This window comes from Belonocnema kinseyi, chromosome 6, assembly GCF_010883055.1.
Source record: "Belonocnema kinseyi isolate 2016_QV_RU_SX_M_011 chromosome 6, B_treatae_v1, whole genome shotgun sequence".
Taxonomy (NCBI): domain Eukaryota; kingdom Metazoa; phylum Arthropoda; class Insecta; order Hymenoptera; family Cynipidae; genus Belonocnema; species Belonocnema kinseyi.
Window position 1 is genome coordinate 14,990,081 of NC_046662.1, and position 21,431 is coordinate 15,011,511.

Genomic DNA, 21,431 nt, shown 5'->3' on the forward strand with positions numbered 1-21,431 from the left:
ACAGCAGCGAGCGCAAACAGCCGCGAGTGCCAACAGTCATTACGAAAAATCGTAGAGTGAAATCGAAGCATTCGATTGGACCATTTTTTGCTGCTTGTCCATTCTTGAAGAAGATCAACGTGGTCGAATCTGACAAAGACTCCTGGATAGAGCCTCAGTCTTCTGAAGAATTAAGGCAGAAAAAGTAGATTCTCGCTGACTCTCATTCATTCTGTCGAAACTACCGAGTTTCATTGGGTTTCCCTCTTTTTTTTTTTTTAACTCACAGCTCATACTGGAGGTGGTCCTCGAACATAACGCAATTGTGGCGTCAGGGACAAATTGAGGCTGTTGGCTGCTTCGCAGCAATGTGGTTCCAAAAGACAAGCTGCACAAAATAGGGCAACGATAGCTAATTGAAATGGCAAAGCTGCTCTCAAAATTCGCCAGATCCAACTGCTCGGCTCGCCGGGTTCGCTTTCCGGGTCTCCGGAACTTGTGAAGAGCTTGCCCTTGCCGAGTTTCGGACTCAGGATTTCTGCATTCAGATCCATTGGTACGAGTATCTTCTTGCGCTTACTGAAACAGAAAATAAGATCCGAATTTGAAGATTTTTTGGGTTTTTTTTTTAATAAGACTTTAGGGTTGCTGCAAAATTAGGGGTATTGTATTGCCAACAAAATTAATTAATTTTCATACAAAATATTTTATTTTTTTACCGAGAATGTGAATTTATAAGAAAATAAATGAAGTTTCAACTCGAAAAGCTGAATTTTTATTTATTTTAAATCACAAATGGAGTCACTGAATTTTCAATTAAAACTATTAATTTTCCACATAAAACAAAAGAATGTATTTTAAAAAATAGTTCAATTTTCAACTTAAAAGATAAATCTTCAAGAAAATAAAGTAAATTCACAATTAAAATTGTAATAGTTGATATTTCCATTAAAAAATACGGATTTGCAAAAAAAATAGTTGCAACCTCATTCAAAGCAGATTAATTTTCAAAGAAAAATTTTCAACTAATGAATATGTTTGCAGTCGATAAGGAAAAAAGATGTAATATAAAATATGCATTTTTAACAAAAAAGATCAATTTTAAATCAGAAATAGAATAGTTAGATTTTGGGTTAAAAAAATGTTTTAATTCAGACAACGAACTTTCAAACAAAGATATCAATTTCGAACCAAAAAGATGAAGCTTTACCTAATGGAATTACTCTGCGACCAAAAAAGACGAATTTTCAATTAAAAAAACGTGAATTTTCAACCGAATAATTGAATTTTGAAATGAAAAAGATAAATTTTGTCTTAAAATATAGTAATTAAATTTTCAAACAAGATTCAATTTCTAAGAAAAAATCAATTTTCAACCAGAGAAATGAGTTTTCAACCAAAAAGATCAATTTTCAACCAAGAAAATTATTTTTCTACAAAAAATGATGAAATTTCATATTAAATCAATTAAATTTTAAACAAATAATTGTATTTAAAAAAAAAATCAAGCATAAGGATTAATTGATTGCAACAACAACAAAATTTTATCAAAACACAAGAAATTTTAACAAAAATGTTAATTTTTTAACCACGAAAATAAATTTTTAACTGAATGGTTAAATTTTTTTCCAAAATCGTTAAATTGTAAATTTAAAAAAAAAACAATTTTCGAAAAAGAAAATTGTTAACCAAAATTAACGACTATTTAACTTTTTTAGCCAAACAGTAGAAATTTTTAACAAAACAGTTGAATTTTCAATACAAAAATACAAATTTCCAACAAAAATGTTAATTTTTAAATAAAAAAAAAAGAATGATTTTCATTGAAATTCTTAAATTTATAACAAAATTATTCATTTTTTAACCATATGGTTTGCTTTTCAACATGAATGATAATTTTTGAACGAACGAGATGAATTTTCCACCTAAAACGACGAAATTTTCAACAAAAAAAATTGAATTTTTATGAAAAATGTTGAATTTTCTACAAAACTTTTTAATTTTTAAACCGAACATTTGAATAATATTTTTTTTACAAATTTGTTTTTTCAACCAAAAGTACAATTTTTTACCAAAATAGTTGAATTTTGAATCCAGAAATACGAATTTTCAACAAAAATGTTAGTTTTCAACTGAGAAAAAACAAAAAAAGAATGACTATTTATCAAAACACAGGAAATTTTAACAAAACCGTTAATTTTTTAATAAAAAAAAATTTTAACTCAAATGATGAATCTTCAACCAAACAAATGAATTTTTAAACAAATAGTTAATTTCAGTTTGGAAAAAAAATTAACAAGATAATTAAATGTTTAACCTATGATGTGATTTTCAGCAGAAAAAATGAATAAATAAATTTTCCACTGAAGTTATGAATCTTCAACCCAAAAAAAAAATAATAATTGTTGACCTGTTGATTTTTGGACCAAAAAGATGAAATTTCATCAAAACAGCTAAATCTTGAACCAAAAAAAAATTAATTTTCACACCAAATATTTTAAATTCTATACAGAAAAATTAATTTTCAACTGAATAGTTCAATTTTTTTATCTAAATCGTTAAATTTTCAATTAAAAAAAAAATGTACGAATTTCCAAAAAGAAAATTGTTAACAATAATTAATGTCTATTTAACTTCTTTTAACGAAAGAGTAGAATTTTTTACAAAAATAGTTGCATTTAAATAAAAAAATACGAATTTTCTACAAAAATGTTAATTTTCAACTCAAAAACAATTTTTTTTTAAAATGACTATTTATCAAAATTCTTGAGTTTCTAACAAAATAATTCAATTTTAACCGTATGTTTTGATTCTAAACATGAACGATGAATTTTGAACCAAGAATATTCATTTTCTAGCAAAAAAGTCAAAATTTTCAACAAAAAATTGAATTTTTATCCAAAATGTTGAATTTTCTAGAAAACCGTTTTATTTTCAACAACAAAAAATGAATTATCAAACCGAATATTTTTGAATTTTCAACAGAAAAGTGAACTTTAAATTAAATTGTTAAATTGTTTACCATATGGTTTGATTTCCAACATGAAAGATTAATTTTCTACCAAAAAAGACCAAATTCAAATAAAGCAGGTGAATTTTCAACCAGGAAGAATGAGAAAAGAATTTATTTTTAATGAAATTATTGAATTTTGAACAAGGGAATCAAATTTTCAGCCAAATAATATTAAATTTAATCAAAAGATGAATTCTCAAAAAAATTAAATAAAATTATAAGTTTTCCTTAAATTTACGTCGATTAAAGTTCCACTTTTAAGAAATCAACATAATTTACATAGAAAAGGGTTGTTGAAAATTTCAGAAAAAGCGTCTTACGCAATTTGAGAATGTTTCCAAAATTTGAATTCAGGTTATCGAAAATTCTCTGACTCTTTCAGATGTTCCCTGACATTCCCTGACCAGTTTTAAATCCCCTGACTTTACCGAGTTCCCTGAAATAAGCCTTGATCCAATTTAAAGAAAAAATTGCGAATTGTTTGCGCAATGTCTCATCTCGTGAGTCGAAAACTCGAGGCGATGAAGGGAAAAGAAGAGCGGAACGAATTGATGGACGTGGAAGCAGGCGGTGAGTTTTTACAACTTTTTTTTTACGACGCAATATAGGAGAGGAGAGGTTTCGCGCCCAGCCGAACTAAACCTATTACCACTGCCACAAGAAGCCAGTGATTAAACGTAACTATAAAAAAAAACATCCTTAAAACAAAGTTAAATGAGGTGGCCAGTGATAATGGCGCTTGAGAATAATTGGTAGCGACCCTAGAATCGCAATTGTCACTGTAATGAAAAATTCCCCTCAAGAAAAAGAGTCTTATTTCTCTTTTCTTGGATAAAATAATAACGAAATCGAGGAAAAATCTTTGGAAATATGTTTAGATCAGGGCCTAAAATTTGCCGTAGTCCCAAATAAAAAATTAAGTGTGATAGAAAATTACCTTTATTTTATAAGCACAATTTCCAGATGTTTAATCAAATATGTTTAGGGTATTAACCCTCAAACGGTACACTGGTGCGAATTCGCACCCGAAATTTTTTCATTTTTTTGACAATACTGTAAGCACAGCTGCAGCGTATTATCCCCAAATATATTAAATATATATGTTAAATATGCGTTTGAGGGTTGAAAATGAACTTGCATTTATCTTTGAAATATTATTATTTGGTCTATACATTTTTTTTTTAAACTTCTATTTACTGTTTTGCAAGCTTGGGATTCTTTCCCCTTTTATCCTCTTTTCACGAAGTCTAATATTTTATTTTTCGTTAAAAATTCATCTTTTTTGGTAAAAAAATTTTCTTATTAAGATAAAAATTGATTGATTTTGTTCAAAATGCAACGATTTTGTTAAAAAGAAATCCTTTTTGGCTCAATAATTCAACTTTTTTGTAGAAAAAGCGTGATATTGGGTCGAAACTGCAACAATTTGCTGAATTTTCTTCTTTCTTGACTGAAAAATCTTGTTTGTCTGAAAATTCAATTCTTTAATTGTAAATTAAAATATTTTGTTAAAAATTAGTTTTTTAATTAAAAATTAATTTTCTTACCTCAAAAATTATACTTATTCCTTTCTGGTTAAAAACTAATATGTTTTCGTTAAATATTAAACTCTGATTGAAAATACCTCTTCTCTGGTAAAATCAACTATTTCGATTTATAATTAAAATATTTTTTGGTTTCAACTCAATTGTTGAAAGTTGAAGAACTTTGTTAAAAATTGATTTTTTGCTTGAAGCTTCATAATTTTATTTGAAAATACAACACTGGTTGTAAATTTCTATATTTTGTTGAAAAATTGCATCTCTGGTTGAAAATAATTTGTTTAACTATAAATTTAACTATCCTAGTTTAAAATTCATTATTTTATTGGAAATTCATTTTGCTCATTAAATATTAATTTGTTTACAATTTTGTTGAAAATTCGTTTTTATGGTGAAAAATAATTTGTTTAACTCTTGGTTTAACTATGCTAGTTGAAAATTCATTATTTTAGTTGAAAATTTATTACTTTGGTTACAAATTGAACTATTTTGTTAAAAATTCGTTTTTTTTATTTAAACATTATTTTTCTTTACCTGAAAAATTAGACTATTTCCTTTCTGGTTAAAAACTAATATGTTCTCGTTGAATACTAAAAGCTGATTGAAAATACCCCTTCTTTGGTAAAATAAACTATTTTGATTCAAAATTAAAATATTCTTTTGGTTACAACTCTATTGTTGAAAGTTTAAGAACTTTGTTAAAAATTAATTTTTTGCTTGAAGATTCACGATTTTACTTGAAAATTCAACACTCGTAAATTTCAATATTTTGTTGAAAATTTGTTTTTTTGGTTGAAAATAATTTGCTGAACTATAAATTTAACTACCCTAGTTTAAAATTAATTATTTTGTTGAAAAATCATTTTGCTCGTTAGACGTTAAGTTTACAATTTTGTTATAAATTCTTTTTTATGGTTAAAAATAATTTTTTACCTCTTGGTTATTTTAGTTGAAAATTTATTTTTTTGCTTAACAATTTAACCATTTTGTTAAAAGTTAGATTTTTTCGCTGTTAAAAATTATTTTTTTTTTAATTAAAATATATGTTTTCCATTTTTGGTTAAAATTAATCTTTTTTAGTAAACAATTTAATTATTTGTCTGAAAAATGATCTTTTTTAGTTGAATATTCAAGAATTAGTTGAAAATATATCCCTTTCATTGAAAATATAAGTATTTCGTGGAAAATTCATTTTTCGGTTTGAAAGTAATTTGTTGAACAATACATTTAATTATTCTAGTAGGAAATTTATTATTATAGTTGAAAATCCACCTCTTTCGTTGAAAATTTTAATATTTTCTAAAAATTCGTTATTTTTTCTTTTTAAAAATTAATCTTTTTAAAAGAAAAATTAACTATTTTTTTTATTACCATCTTTTTTTTGAAAATTTATTTGGCTGAAAAGTTATATTTTTTAATTGAATATGACACTATTCGGTTGGAAATTTAACTTGTTAGATGAAAATTGTTTTATTTTTTGTAGAAAATTAATAGTTATGATTGATAATTACATTACTTGTTAAAAGTTAAACAAGCTATTAAAAAATTTATATTTTGGTTGAAGATTCATAATTTTAGTTTTAAAAAATTTACCTTTTTGGTTGAAAATTGATCTTTTGTAGTTGAAAGTTCACGTATTTTGTTCAAACTTAGTTTTTTTTTAAATTTCAACCTGTTTTTATTTAAAATTAAAATCTTTTTTGGTGGAAATATCTAATATCACATTTTTCCTTGAGCATTATCTCTTTGATTGAAAATTTAATTATTTTGTTGAAAATTCATCCTTTTGGATTGAAAATTCATCTCGCTTGACTGATAATAAAATTTATTCTCCAAAATTCAACATTTTTGGTTAAAAATTCAACTATTTATTTATTTACTACTAAAATCTCCCTATTTTCCCTGTTTTTAAAGTATTTTGGCCTGAGATCAATATACAAAAATTGCGTGGTACGCAATTTGAAATATGTAAATTTTGAGGCTTTAATTCTTGATATGCTCATGAATGTGAAAGACAGGAATTCATTTTTAAATTTATGAACTCTAAGGGCAATTTAGGACAAATTAAGAAGAAATAATACGACTCGCAATTGCACTATTCCCCAGAATTCAGAATTCTTTGAACATATTGTGCTGCAAAAAGGAGGGTGAGAGAAGGCGGGGATGCTTATGAAAAGCTATAATTCATTTCAACAGATGACCCCATCTCAGTGGTTCTCAGATGTCGCGGAAGATTCGCTTTTATTTCATTTGCAAGGATTTAATTTAAAATTATTAAATTTACAACTCTTAATTAAAAAAAAAAAGAATATTTAACCGTTTATTTTACGGATTTCTCCTGATAACTTTTCCAGTTGCCCGGTATGTGAAAATGAAAACTTCGTTTTGAAATTTCGATACCCTAATTCAGATTTTTATTTCTTTTTGGGAAATTCTCTCTTAGAGAATTATAATTTTTCTCGAAAATATTATTTTTGTTTAAAAAAGTAAATCTTACTTTGAGGGATCGCCAGATCGAGAATAAATTAAAAACAACGCGAAATTAAGACAATAGTTTCTCAAATACAAACATTAAAAATTATAAGATTTCAGAATCAAGCATTGCAAATCGAATTTAAAATATTTCCAAATTTAAGAATGTCTCAAAATAATGATTATTTTAAATTGAACTTGACAAAAAAATAGTTTCAAATTAAAAGGCCTAAAATTGGGAGTGCCATAAAATTTTTCAAGTATTAAAAATGAACTTCAATGTTAATTTAAAATGTTATTTTTTAATCTATAAATGTTCAGAATTCCCATTTATTCATTGCAGACTACTATTAAATTTTTATATCATAATATTTTAATTAAAATTTTATTATTGTTTTAAAATTAAATTATTTGTTTAAAAACTCAACTTTTTTGTCAAAATAAAAAAATTTGAAGTTAAAAAAAGTTGAATTTTTATCCAAAATGTTGAATTTTCTACAAAACAGTTTAATTTAAAAAAAATGAATTTTCAAACCGAATATTTTGAATTTCCAACAGAAATAAGTTTCAAATTTTGATATTTGAATTTTTTTTAATTTCCATTAAAAAATACGGATGAAAATTTATTACTTTGGTTATAAATTTAATTATTTTGTTGAAAATTCGATATTTTGCTCTTACAAATTCTTACCATTTGAAAATTAAGACAGATATGTTTCTAATTTTATTCCTTATTAGTATAGTGGGCCCCAGACAGGCAAGGTTAATATTTATTTCTTCAATAGTAATATTATATAGTAAAGAGTATATAATAATTTACTTGAAAAAAAAATTAATTATAATTTTAATATTATTTGTTATTTCTATAATTTTAATAATTATTATACCTAATATTATAAGAATATTATTATTATTATTGCCTGGTAAAAAATTAATCTCTATCGAATCGAAATTGATTTTATTCTTTAAAAAATCGCATTTGTGGGTTGAAAATTTAACTGTTTTGTAGAAAAATCGTACTTGTAGCTCAAAAACTCAAAAACTGAGTAGAAAAATTATTTATTAGGTTGAAAATTTATATTTTTTGCCGTCTTCTTTGGTAGGGAATCAATTTTTGTATTAAAAATCAAGTGTTTTGTTGAAAATTCATCTTTGTTGGTTAAATCCAACTGCTTTTTATTTTCAATTAAAATATTCTTTCGTTGAAATATCGAATATTACATCTTTCGTCGATTATTGTTCTTTTGGATTAAAAATTTGTATTTTTTTTTAGAGAAAAGGTAATTTGAAAAAATGGAAATTTGACTATTTTGTCGCAAATTCAACTGTTTGGTATTTAAGTAAACAGTTTTGAAGGATTTTTTTTTAATTTGCTTCTCTTCAATGAAAATGTAACTACTCTATTTTTTATAAAAATTATATTTCTTTATTCAAAATGTAAAGTATTTAGTTAACAAACTTGTAAATGAAAAAAATATGAAATCATAAAAAATTAGGTAAAATGTGAACCACCATCACATTCACTGTTCAAAATATTCAGTAGAAAATGTATTAATTTTTTGAAGAAAAAGCCCATTTTGTTAGAAAATTAATCTTCTTGGTGCAAAAATTCAACTCTTTAGTTAAAATTGGATGTATTTTGTAGAAAATGCGTTCTCTTTGGTAGGAAATAGATTTATTTGTAGTTCAAAATCAAATATTTTCTTGAGAATTCATCTCCTTTAATTAAATTCGACAGCTTTTTATTTTTCCTTAAAATATTTTTTTGTTTTAAAGTATCGACTGTCACACTTTTTGTTGAAATTTCATATTTCTAGGTTAAAAATTCAACTCCTTGGTTAAAAGTTCATTTTTTTGGTTGAAAATTAGTTTTTTTTAAGTAATTCCTTAAGATGGAAATTTGGTTATTTTGTTGAAAAGTTTACATATTTGTAGTAAATTAACTTTTTTACTGAAAATGCATACTCTCGGATTGAAAATTCAACTATTTTATAGAAAATTCGTTATTTTGGCTTAAATATGCAACAAGCTTATATAAAATTTAACTAATTGATAAAAAATTAAAATGTTTTGGAGAAAATTAGTTCTTTTTTCAATTGAAAATGAATTCTGCTCAATGAAAATATTACTGTCCTACTTTTGGTTAAACATTCATCTCCTTTTAATTTAAAAATTGAACTATTTAGTTTTAAAAATTGAGATAAATAAATAATTAATAAATTGAGATTGATAAACTAAAAATTAATCAAATAAAATTTGGACTAACATGACATCCATAGTTCAAAGAACTTAGTAGAAAATGCATGTAATTTGTTTAAAAATCGTGTTTTTTTTCTAGAGAATTAATCTTCTAGGTTGAAAATTCATCTGTTTGGTTAAAAATTTATGTATTTTGTTAAAAATGGCCTTTTTTATAGAAAATTAATATTCTTGGTTGAAAATTCAATTATTTGGTTAAATTTTTATGTAATTCGTTCAAAATTTAAATTTGTGGATAAAAATTTGACTTTTTATTTGAAAATAGTGTATTTAGTGTAATTTTTTTCGAAGTCGTAGGAAAATAGTGTGCTTTAAAAAAAATGTTAATAGTGTGGTGAATCCAAGGCCTGCAAGTAACAAATCGTTGGATTTGCCAAAAAGTATAGATTTCGAATATATTTCTAAATTACTGAATGGAAAATTAGAACAGTTTTGTTTCTAATTTTATTCTTATTTTATTTCTAATCTTATTCTTAATTTTATTCCTAAATTTTGTCGCCGCCCGCAAGGGTTGCCGTCAGCGGCCGGTGATCTCTCAGCTACAAGACTTTAAAGATTTCAGAAAAACAAAACTAACAAATTAAAAATAAATTCCTAAATCAACTTTAATAAATAAAAATGTGGATAATATGACAGAATTTGAAGAAATAGATAAAATAATTAAGAATTGCACTGTGGACACGAATGCGGACGTGCAGGAGAACTTGTTCATTGACTGTCAACTTCTTATATTCAAATGAGAAGTCGCGTTATAGGGGAAGCATTATTATGAGCGGACTGCCTCCCTATCCCCACTTGAAATAGATGCCTTCATTCTTAACTTCTCATTTCAACGTTATGCAAATGAAACGAGTGGCACGACTGCGGTTCTTAATTTCTCGCAAAAGGCCTGACAATCGTTCAAAAATTCTCTTCAACGACACTCAACATACGAATTTTCTCCTTTGAAATAAAATAATTATATGATTCGATTAAAAGACTCCGTACAAAAAAAAACTAGTCACAATTGGTCCAATAAAAGACTTTTATTCTCAATTAGCACCCCTAAAAAGTGTTTCTTTGATTTCAAATTGGAAAAATAAATCTAAACATAATTCGTTTTAAGAAGAAAAATAATAGAAAGCCTTTGTAAAGTCAAGAAGATTTTAAGAAGACTTATAATTTCTAAAAAAAATATCGGTAAGGTTACTTCTTTCATTAATACAAGTTTTACATATGGTATTATTTCTAATTAAAAACGTTAGAAATTCTACACATTTAAATTCAATTTAAAAAATTAGACAATCTTATTTAAAAAGTTTGGAAAATGTATAATTTCTAATTTAAAGCTTATAAAATAAGAAATTTTATTTTAAGTATAAGAATCATGAATTTCAATGATTTAAGATTATAACAAAATTTTTAAAAATAGACAAGGTCAAAACGTTAAAAATGAAATATTTTCCAAATACAATTTCTAAAATTCGATTATCATAATTCAAAGGAATTAAAACTGTACTATTTCTAATTAAAAGCGTCCCAAATTGAAAAATTTCATATTCTAATTTTTTTTAAATGGGCAATTTCATTAGGAAGTAGTTGAAACTGTATCATTTAATTCTAATTCAAAGCGTTTAAAATTAAACAATCTTATTTTGAATCAAAGAATCTCGAATCTGAATAATTTAATATTAAAATTTCGAAAACAGAACAAGTTAAAAACGTTGAAAATTACATAATTTTCTTGAAAACATCAATTTTGTTTATAAATTGTTTACAATTCTTATTTTGGTGTTAAAAAGTGAAGTGGAATCTTCTTTGGATTAAAACTGAACTTTTTTAAAAAATTTTTTTTTGGTTTAATTCATCTTTTTTCGGAGAAATTTCATCTTTTTTTAATAAAAATGCAACTTTTCGGTTGAAAATTCAACTATTTTTTTGAAAGCTTCTCTTTTTTATTTTAAAATTCGCCCTCCGTTAGCAGAAATTACTTTGTTAAAAAGTCATAATTTTTGGTTCAAAATTATACCGTTTAAATATAATATTTGGATGTTGAAAAAAGAACTGAAATTTTTCTGAATGAAAATTCAACTATCTTTTTAAAATTCGTTTTTCATTTCATTTAATTATAAATCCATCTGTTTGAAGACAAAAATTTACTTTTTGTTGAAAATTTATATTTTGGTGTTAAAAAGTGAACTAAAATATTTTCTGGATGAAAGTTCTAGTTATAAAAAAAGAGTTGACATTCTTTTTACAAATTCGTCTGTTTTAGTACAAAATTTAATATTTTTTTGGAAAGAAATGCAACTAATTGGTAGAGAATTCAACTATTTTGTTAAAAATTCATCCTTTTAGGTTGAAAAAATTCGTCTTTTCGGATTGAAAATTCCATTTTTTGCGTCGATACTTATTATTTATTTATTTTTTTGTTAAAAAAAATTCCATTTTTGATCATGTAGAGTCAATTGGTAAAGAATTCAACAATGTTGTTAAAAAGTCATTCTTTTTGGGATAAATATTCATCTTTTGGAATTGAAAATTCCATTTTTTTCGTCGAGAATTATTTCTTGTATAAAAATTCATATTTTAATATTGAAAACTCGACTGAAATCTTTGTCAACCGAAAATTGAACGGTTTTTTGAAATTTGTCTTTTTGATTTAAAACTTTATCTATTATTAAAGAAATTTCATATTTTTTTTTAATGAAAATGCAACTTTTTGGTTAAAAATCATTCTTCTGTGCTTGAATATTGAACTAATTTGTTTAAAAGATTTGGTTGAATTACTTTGATAATAAATCACTTTCTTGGTAAAGATTTATATTTTAAGTTAAAAAAATTTTTTTTTTTTAATAGAAAATTTAACTATTTAAGTCAAAATTAAACTTAATTGTTAACAATTTATTCTTTTAATGGAGGCTTATGTCTGGTTGGAAATTTAACTATTTAGTGGAAAATACTTTTTTTTGTTTAAAACAAATTTCTTAACAGAAAAAAATTAATTAAGAAAAAAATAAATATTTTTTAGTTAAAAATTCGCCTTTTTGGTGAAAATAATTATTTAGTTTGAAATTTCATTATTGTTGGGTAAAAATGCATCAATTTCGTGAAAAACTATATTTTTGCTGAAAAGTCATATTTTTTGTTTGAAAATTCAATTTTTGTATTGAGATTAACACTTTATTTATTTTTTGACTGAAAAATCTTTATTTTTTGGAAATTCGTCTTTTTGGTTTTAAAATTCTTTTTGTAACTAAGACAATTTTTCATTCGAAATTGATCTTTTTTGGTTGAATATTCAACTATTATGTTAAAAATTCAATTATTTTGTTGAAAATTCCAGTATGTTGATAAAAATCCATCTTTTATAGTAGAAAATACCTTTTTTTTTAAATAAATTTAAAATTTTGAAATTCTAAATTTGTATTTGAAATACTGTTTTATTCCGTTTATAAAATATGCTATATAAAAAATATAAAAGGATTAAAATGCTTGTATTTAAATATTAAAGATTTGAAACAAAAAATTAGTCAAGGAAAAATCAGAGCATTTTTTTCCTTGACTCGAAAATTTCCTATCTTCTTTGAAATCCAATAATACTTCATTAAAAATATTAAATTTAGGCATGAAAGGCCAGCATAACGTCAAATTATACCAAAATTGTAGATCTACTCTGAAATGTTGATTGAAAATTAAAAATTCCAATTAATTCTTTGAAATATGTTTTTTTACTCAAAATACTAATTACCGGTGAAAAACGATAACATAACCCAAAATTGTTGCAAAATGCAAATCTTCTTTAAAATATAGTTGCATATTTATTAAAAATACCAATTTCCAAAGAAAAAGAATAACATAATTCGAAATTGTTAAAAAAAATGATAAATCTTGTTTAAATTGAAATATTTTTTTGTTGACAATACCAATTTTCGATATAGAACGCAAACGTAACCTAAAATGTTTTTAAAAATTATGCATCTTTATGCAAATTCAATGATTTTTTAAGAAGTGTCAATTTCTGAAGAAAAAAACCCATAAAAATTCGAAATTGTTAAAATTGTAAATTGGGAGGTGAAGCATACCAGCATAACCAAAAGTTGTTCAAAAATTGTAAATATTCTTTAAAATTTAATAACTTCTAGTTTAAAAAATACCAAATTCCGACAAAATTAGTATTTTTCACATAAAAGAACATAAAATTGTTCTGAATCGTAAATCTGCTTCGTCAATATAATCTGAGACTCTTAAATAATTGTCAATCTTTGTTCGAACTATAATTATTTTTGTTAAAATATACCGATTTTTGGTATGACACGTTAAAATAACCTAACATTGTTGAAAAAATTGTGAATTTTATTTGAAATGTATTGATTTTTGTTTAAAAGAACCAATTTCGGACGTAAAACACTAAATAACATAACCTTAAATTGTTGCAAATACATATGATATTGTTCATTATTTTATTTTATGATTTTTGTACAAAATTAACACTTTATCACAAAAAATACTGACATCACCGATTATTCTTCAAATATTGTAAATATTCTTGGAAATATGATTTTTTTTACTAAAAATAGAAATTTTAGACGAGAAATATTTGTTGCTGAAAATCACCGATTTCCGGTAAAAAATGTAAACATAACCTAAAATTGTAAAAAACATTAACTAACGCTAAAATGCTATTAAAAATTGTTCGAAACTGTAAAACTTCTTTCAAATGTAATCATTTTTTTCAGATAACCGATTTCCGGTGAAAAAATATGCATTACCTCAAATTGTTACAAAAATATAATGTTATCTGACATTTAATAGTTTTTTTTAATCAAAAATACTCAGAATTTCCTATAATTTAATTTTAAAATTAAGGATTTCCTGTCAAACAAATTTTAATTTTACCTAAAAATGTTCGGTATTTGCAAATCTTACTCGAACTATAATTATTTTTGTTCTACAATATCAATTTATGTTGTAAAACGATAACATAACCGGAAATTGTTAAAAATGTGAATCCTTTAAAACCGTTTTTTTTGAGAGAGAGAAAATACTAACATAATTCAAAATTGTTCAAAAATTCTAAATCTCGTTCAAATTATTATTTTTGTTATAAAATAATAATTTTTTGTTAAAAACGTCAACGTAACCTAAAATTGTTCAGAAATTATGAACCTTTAAAATCTACTGATTTTTATTTAAAAAAGTAAATTTCTGGTAAAAAATACACGAACAAAACAAAATTTTTAATCTTTGAAATATAATCGTTTTATATTTTAAAATACCCATTTCCGGTGAAAAATGGTAACATAACCTAAAATTGTTAAAAATTGGAAATTTTCGTAATTTTGATTTAAAATACTAATTTCCGATGAAGAAACTGACATCAATTTTTCAGAAATTTTAAGTCTTCTTAGAAACTTTATGATTATATACTTTAGTTCTTTTTCCAAAATAATATTTATTATATTTTGTTCAAGGACCATTATTTAGTAAATAAAATCTCAACTCACATTGGAATTGGGAAGTTCACTGGGCTAGTAGCTCTATTGGTACCGCGAGCTTCGACGCTGGCAGCAGTTCGAACAATGAGTTCGCGACATTGCTTCTGCAAGGTTCGCAATTCAGCCTCAGCATCCTCAACTCTTTTCCAGAGTTCTGCCAAAGCCTCACTTCCGGGAGCCAATTGGCTCTCCAAGGTACGAGTCAGACGCCGAAGAGCTGCCAGACGACGTTCTCGCTCACTCAGCTCCTGTTCGCTACCGCTGTCAGAAATCCCACTGTCTGAAAGAGAACCACCCTCCTGAGCCAATCCGATCACGGTCGAGTCGCCAAACTTTGATCCACTCTCGCTCGAGTCTTCCTTCAATGTGTCGTTCAGAATACTTCCATTCTGCAACAGAAATAAAAAAGAAAAATTCATTATTCAGCAGTTTCAGTCTTCTTTATTACATCCTTTTTCTCCTCCTATTCGATGTACTCATGCTTTCCTTTATCTCTTCCTGACACTCCTTTATTCTTCTTCTACGCTTCCACACCTCATTCATGCATTTATTTTCCAGTCCTTCGAACCCTAAAATTTTCTTTTTTTATCACTTTATTTTATTCTTTCCTTCCTGCTCATGCTTTCCATTATCTCTCTCACACGCTCCCCCAATCTAGCTTTTTCTACCTCCTTTATTCATTTTTTTCCCGAACCCCCTTTCCCTGGAATTTTCTTTATTATATTCTTTTTCTAATCCTTTCCTTCCTACTCATCTTTTACTTCATCTATCCCTCGCACTTCCTCATTCTTCTTTAACTCCTATAGCCTTTTCTACCCCCTTCATTCATTCTTCTCCCAGTCCCTCCAACCCTAAAATTTTCTTTCGTTATTATATCCTTTTTCTCCTCCTTGTATTATTCTTGGACCCATTTAGCTACTCTTGTATTATTTTTCATCCCATGTAGCTTTTTTTACCTCCATCTGTTTCTTCTACAAGTTCTTCCTTCCCTAAAAATATCTTTATTACATCATTTTCTCCTCGTGCCCTTGCAAATCATGCTTTCCATTCTCTCTCCCTCACACTATCTCATTCTTCTTTAACCCATCTAGTTTTTGATACCTCCATCCATTATTCTCCCTGTCCCTCTTTCCCTAAAATTTTCTTTCTTTATCACATTCTTTTCTCCTTCTTTCCTTCCTACTCATGATTTCTATTCTAACTCCATTACACTCTCTAATTCTTCTATAACTCATCTAGCTTTTTTACCTCCATTTATTCTTCTCCGAGTCCCTCTTTACCTAAAATATTCCTGCTTTATTACATCCTTTTTCTCCCCCTTTCCTTCCTAATCATGCTTTTAATTATCTCACCCTCACACTCTCGCATTCTTCTTTTATTCCTCTAGCTTTTTCTGCCTCCTTCATCCATTCTTCTCCCAGTCCGTACATTCATAAAATTTTTTTAACACTCTTTTGCCATGCTCTCTGCTCTCCTTTTCCCCTCATATAACCACCCCATAAATACTCCCATGTCTCTTCTGCCTATTCATTTACTCTGCATTTTCTCCTGCCCTCCTTCTCCCAATACATTGACTCTTTTACTTCATTTCCCAATCTTTATCTAGCTATTCTTGTTCATTATTTTACCCACAAACTTTTTACAGATAATTCGGTTATATGTCGGCTCAATTTGATACTATTTCAAGCAGATGATCACGCATTCTCCCAGTAAAAGTATCGGAATTTCAATCAAATAAATGAATTTTTGATCAAATAGTTGATTCTTCGACCAGAAGGTTTAATTTTCTACATAAAATAAGATGAATTTTCAACAAAAAAGACTAATTTTGAACAAAATAATGAATTTTCTACTAAAAAAGATTTTGAACCAAAAACAGAATAATTAATTTTTTTCATGAAAAAATTATTTTTTGAACAAAAAATACGATTTTTAAATAAAAACTTTGAATTTTCAACCCAAAAATAAGAATTTAAAATAATATAGTTACATTTTTAACCAAAACTGGAATTGTTCAATTTTTAGTTCAAAAAATTAATTTCTACCGAAATAATACGAATTTTCAATAGAAGTTTGAATTTTTAAACAAAAAATACGAATTTTAAATGAAGCAGTTAATTTTTCAACTAAAGAAATAAAGTTTCAAACAAAAAGATTAATTTTTAACCAAGAAAATAAATTTTCTATAAAAAGAGATGAATTTCCAAAAAAATGCATGAATTTTTAACTAAAGAGATGAATCTTTAACTAGCAAAGGTTAAATTTTCAATAAAAAAGGGAAAAGGTTAATTTTAATTTAAAAAGCTTATTTTTCAACGAAAAAAAATTGCAACCAAAGATAGAATTGCAAACTAAAATGATTTAAGCTCAACAACAATTATAAATTTTTAAGAAAGTAGTTCAACTTTCAGCCAAGTAGTTGAATTTGCATAAAAAAAATAAATTTTTAACATGAATGTATTAATTAATATTTTTACAGAAAAAAATTTACTTTTAAATACAAGGAAGTTGAATTTAAGCAAAAAAATAGAATTTTCAAGAACATAATTGAATCCTCAACCAAAGGAGATTAATTTTCAACCACCAGTGGCATTTTTAAACCCCAAAAAATTACACTTCCACTAAACGACATGAATTTTCATAACAAAAAATATAATTTTCAGCAAACAGTTGAATTTTCAACCCGGAAATAAACATTTTCCACAAAAAAGGGCGATATTTTAACAAAATTCTATTTTTCCAACAAATTAATACTATTTCCAACTAAATAGGATAAAATCTCTGAACCCTTCGATAAATAACTAGGAATATTGTGATAATTCAGACTACAGAATACTAGTTTGAATAAAGATTGATGTTCCCCTCTCTGTGGAGAGGGGGGGGGGTAAAATCTTAAAGTATTTAAAATGAGGGTATGGAGGTATGCAAATCTCAGAAAAACGCCCAAAATAATTTTTGGATGACCCTAACTTCAGAAGAGCCTATCATCCAAAGGAAGAAGAAAGTGTAGCCCTCCTTTTGCTCTCCTTCAGCCAGCCATGAAATCTATTAACGCAAGGAAGGTAGTAAGGATTCGATATCTCAGAGCTCTCGATTCGACGATGGCAATGGTCGAAGTTTTTGTAGTATGGTACGTGATTGGGTCTTCTGAGATGCGTCTTGCTCGGCGATACCTACTATCGGTTATACAAGAGAGTACCACCTTGTATATGGGTTAGGTTAGACGTTAGAGGTTGCTACTTGGCTACTTGGTATGCGGATCGCGCTTTTCATTACCGGAGGCTCGTTCCCCTCCGCGTCTCCAGTGGTGCAAACAGCCTAAATCTACCCTCTCAATACCATCCACCCCTTTCCATCCCTTTTCCTTTCCCTCTCACTCTCACTCTTCCCATCACAATCGAGAGTTCACTCTTCTAGTCCTCTCTCTCTCTTTCTTTCTCTTCTCTATTCTATATTATCGTCTTTTATACACCTCCCATCGCTCCAGGGCAGCTTCAGCCACTGGATTATACAATATTCGATATCATATTACTCTTCCCTACTCCTTTTACCGATTTCATAACTTGATCTAATCAACAGTTTCTCCTTTATGGTTCAACTTTGTTTTCGGAGATTAATCAGACTCACTCGAGTGAAAATCGCAGATTCTCATTACTAGAGTGTCTACTAGAGTACGTACCCTACTTTTCATCCCTTCTCCTACTTCTTCTACTTTGTACAATCCCTCTCTGTACTATTCCTTCCTCTACTTCACCTTCATATACTTCTTTGCTTACTTCCCTAAAAACCTCTCTCTTCACTTTTCCTCAGTCCCCTCTCCTTGACCCCATCCCTATTTTTCCCTCCCGTCTCTTCCTCTACTCTTCCACTCATCGTTTATCATACTTCCCATCCCTTCTCCTACTATCACTTCTCTTAATGACTTCTATTCACATCCTTTCCTCTACATCTGCTTATACTTCTGTTCTCCTTATTGCCCTCACAAACCCTTCCATAACTTCCTGTATACCCCCCTTCCCATACTAATTACAAAAAAGAATACAATTTTATCACCACGTTTAAAAAAAATCGAAAATTGGATTTTCGATGAAAAGAAGAACATTTTGAAGAGTCCGTGGTCTAAACCTGTTAACTGATATTTCAGAAATTGTACACGATGAAGGAAAATCGTTCCACGGACCTATGCTGTAGAGTGTAGATACTAACACGCGATTTTAAAAAATCCATATGAAAAAAAAAACGAATTTTGCCCTTTCGTTTTCGGGATACTAACTACATATAAAAAATGTTCCAGAAAATACAAAAAAAAATCAATTTCGAAACAAATTTCAGTTGACGGGTTTAGACCACAGACTCTTCATTTGTACTAAAAATAAATCCAAAAATATTAAATCTTAGAGCAAAGTCGGAAAGAAATCTGATCAGTCCCAGTAAAAGTATTGTACTTTCAATAAAATAAATTAATTTTTTATCAAATAGTTGATTTTTCAACCAAAAAGATTAATTTTCTACAAAAAAGTACTTTTTTCAACAAATTATAGAAATTTTCATCTAAACAATTGAATTTTCAAATAAAGAGGGTATATTTTTAATCAAAAATGGAATAGTTACATTTTCAGCTAAAAAAATACTTTTCAACAAAACAAAATTTCAAAGAAATAATTAAATCTTTAACCAATCAGTTGAATTTTGAACTAAAAAAATTAATTCATGGCTAAAAATGAAGTAGTTACACATTCATTGTAACTACTATTTGTTTTCTTCAATTCAACTGCTGTGTGGAAAGTTCATATTTTCGGTCCGAGAATTAAACCATTGGGTATAAAATTCAACTACTATTTGGTACACAATTAAACTGTTTTATAGAACTTTTTTTTTATTGAAAATTAATTTTTTTGTAGAAATTGTTGATGTAAGTTGTATAATCCCCCCCCCCCCCAGCTATTATTATTTTGTTTTACCTGAGAATTTAACTATTCGATTTTTTTTCTCTCTCATTTTTTTGTGTAGAAAATTTAACTTTTTCTGGTAAAATTTGGTAACGTTTAGTAACGTTTCGTAACGTTTTTCTGATGAATCAGTACGTTTCCAAATGATGAGCATTTTTGGTAAAACATCAATCTTTTTTTTTAATTTATGTTTTTAGTTCAAACTTTTAACATTTTGGTTTAGAATTCTTGAATTACATTAAAAATTCGTTTTTTTTGTTAAAAATTATTTTGGTTTAAAAATTCATCTTTTTTAGTTGAAAATTCAACTTATTCGTTGAGAACTTCTAAATTTTATTGAAAATTCGTCTTTTTTGGTAGTAGATTCATCTTTCTGTTCATAAGTTAATATTTTTTAGCAGAAAATTCAACGTTTTGGTTAGAAGGTCTTGAAATATAATGAAAATTCTTCTTTTTCAGTAAAAAATTAATCTTTTTGTTTAAAAATTCATCTTTTTAATTAAAAACTTAACAGCTAGGTTTTAAAATGAAAGTTTCTTAAAAATAACCAAAAAAAAGTTTCTTTCCCTCTTAAAAATTCAACTTTTTGGTTGAGAATTCTTGAATTTTATGAAAAATTCTTATTTTTTGGTCGTAAATTCTTCTTATCATTTAAAAAAATCTTTTTTTTTAATTGAAAAATTTATCTTTTTCTTTAGAAATGGAACTGTTTTGTTGAAAATTATTCTTTTTTTTTTTAAATTTAACTTTTTGTTGAAATTAAACTAGAGTGAAACTCTGATATAGGAGCCCTGATATAATTCTTCCGAGAATTGACGCCGCACCGTAAATAAGACTGAAAGGAGCTGCGCGGGGTAAACCGACACAGTATCAGAGTTTCACTGTATTATTTTGAAAATTCGTATTTTTTTGTGTTGAAAATTAATCTAGTTTACTTGAAACTTCAAGTTTTGGGTTGAGAGTTCTTATATTTTGTTGGAAATTAATTTTTTTTTTTGTATAAAATTAACTATTTAATCAAAATTTCACATCTAGATTTGTTACTTCTATACTGTTTTGTATGGAAAGTTCATAATTTTGTCTTGGAATTTCAATAATGTAGGAAACATACAACTCTTCGGTCGAAAATTAGTTTTTTATCATTAAAATTTTTTTCCATAAAAAGTTTAACTATTGTATTGTATTATATTGAGTACTGAGTCTATGAACAATTCAGTTGGCAATATTCCTTTTTTTCTCCTCTCAAGTCCTCGAATCTCCTAGAATTTTTGTTGAGCCTCATTGTTACTTGATCGCAAAGAATCTATAAATTTTGATAGCTACTAAATAAAATATCGCGAATCGTATCGGGTCAAGGAAAAGTTGGGCGCGGCAGAGTCGAGAGTCGAGTTTAAGATCACCAGAGATCACCTGCACCAGCGAGATCCAGTTGTTCGAGGGGTGGGTGTTGGGCATCTCAGAGGCAGCGACTCCCTCGGGAGCTCGGATCGTTAATCGCCCGGACGATTCCCTTTCCCGTCACGTACCGGGATAGCCCGTGGAATCAGCGTAAAAATACAAATTTAATATCACCGGATCGCAAAGCTGGCTTGGCTGCCACTGACCAGGTACCATAAGAGTAGAATCAACTAGAATCAGCTAACTCATTTTTCTTCCTCTTTCTTTCCATCGCATAACGTAACGTCTAATTGGATTGATATCGAATTTATTTGCATCAAACTAATGTCTGGTTAAACTTTCG

The 21,431-nt window shown here is 26.9% G+C and overlaps 1 protein-coding gene across 1 annotated transcript in view; it reads right to left on the minus strand.

Annotated features, from left to right (window-relative positions):
• Window positions 1-218: 218 nt before the first annotated feature.
• LOC117174400 overlaps window positions 219-21,431 on the minus strand; it is a 478,217-nt gene continuing 457,004 nt past the window's right edge. Inside the window, exons 19-20 of the mRNA XM_033363493.1 lie at window positions 14,751-15,130; window positions 219-558 (exon numbers count right to left, since the gene is read on the minus strand). Of these exons, the coding sequence (XP_033219384.1) occupies window positions 270-558; window positions 14,751-15,130 (669 nt within the window). The 3' untranslated portion in view covers window positions 219-269. The remainder of the gene's footprint in view (window positions 559-14,750; window positions 15,131-21,431) is intronic.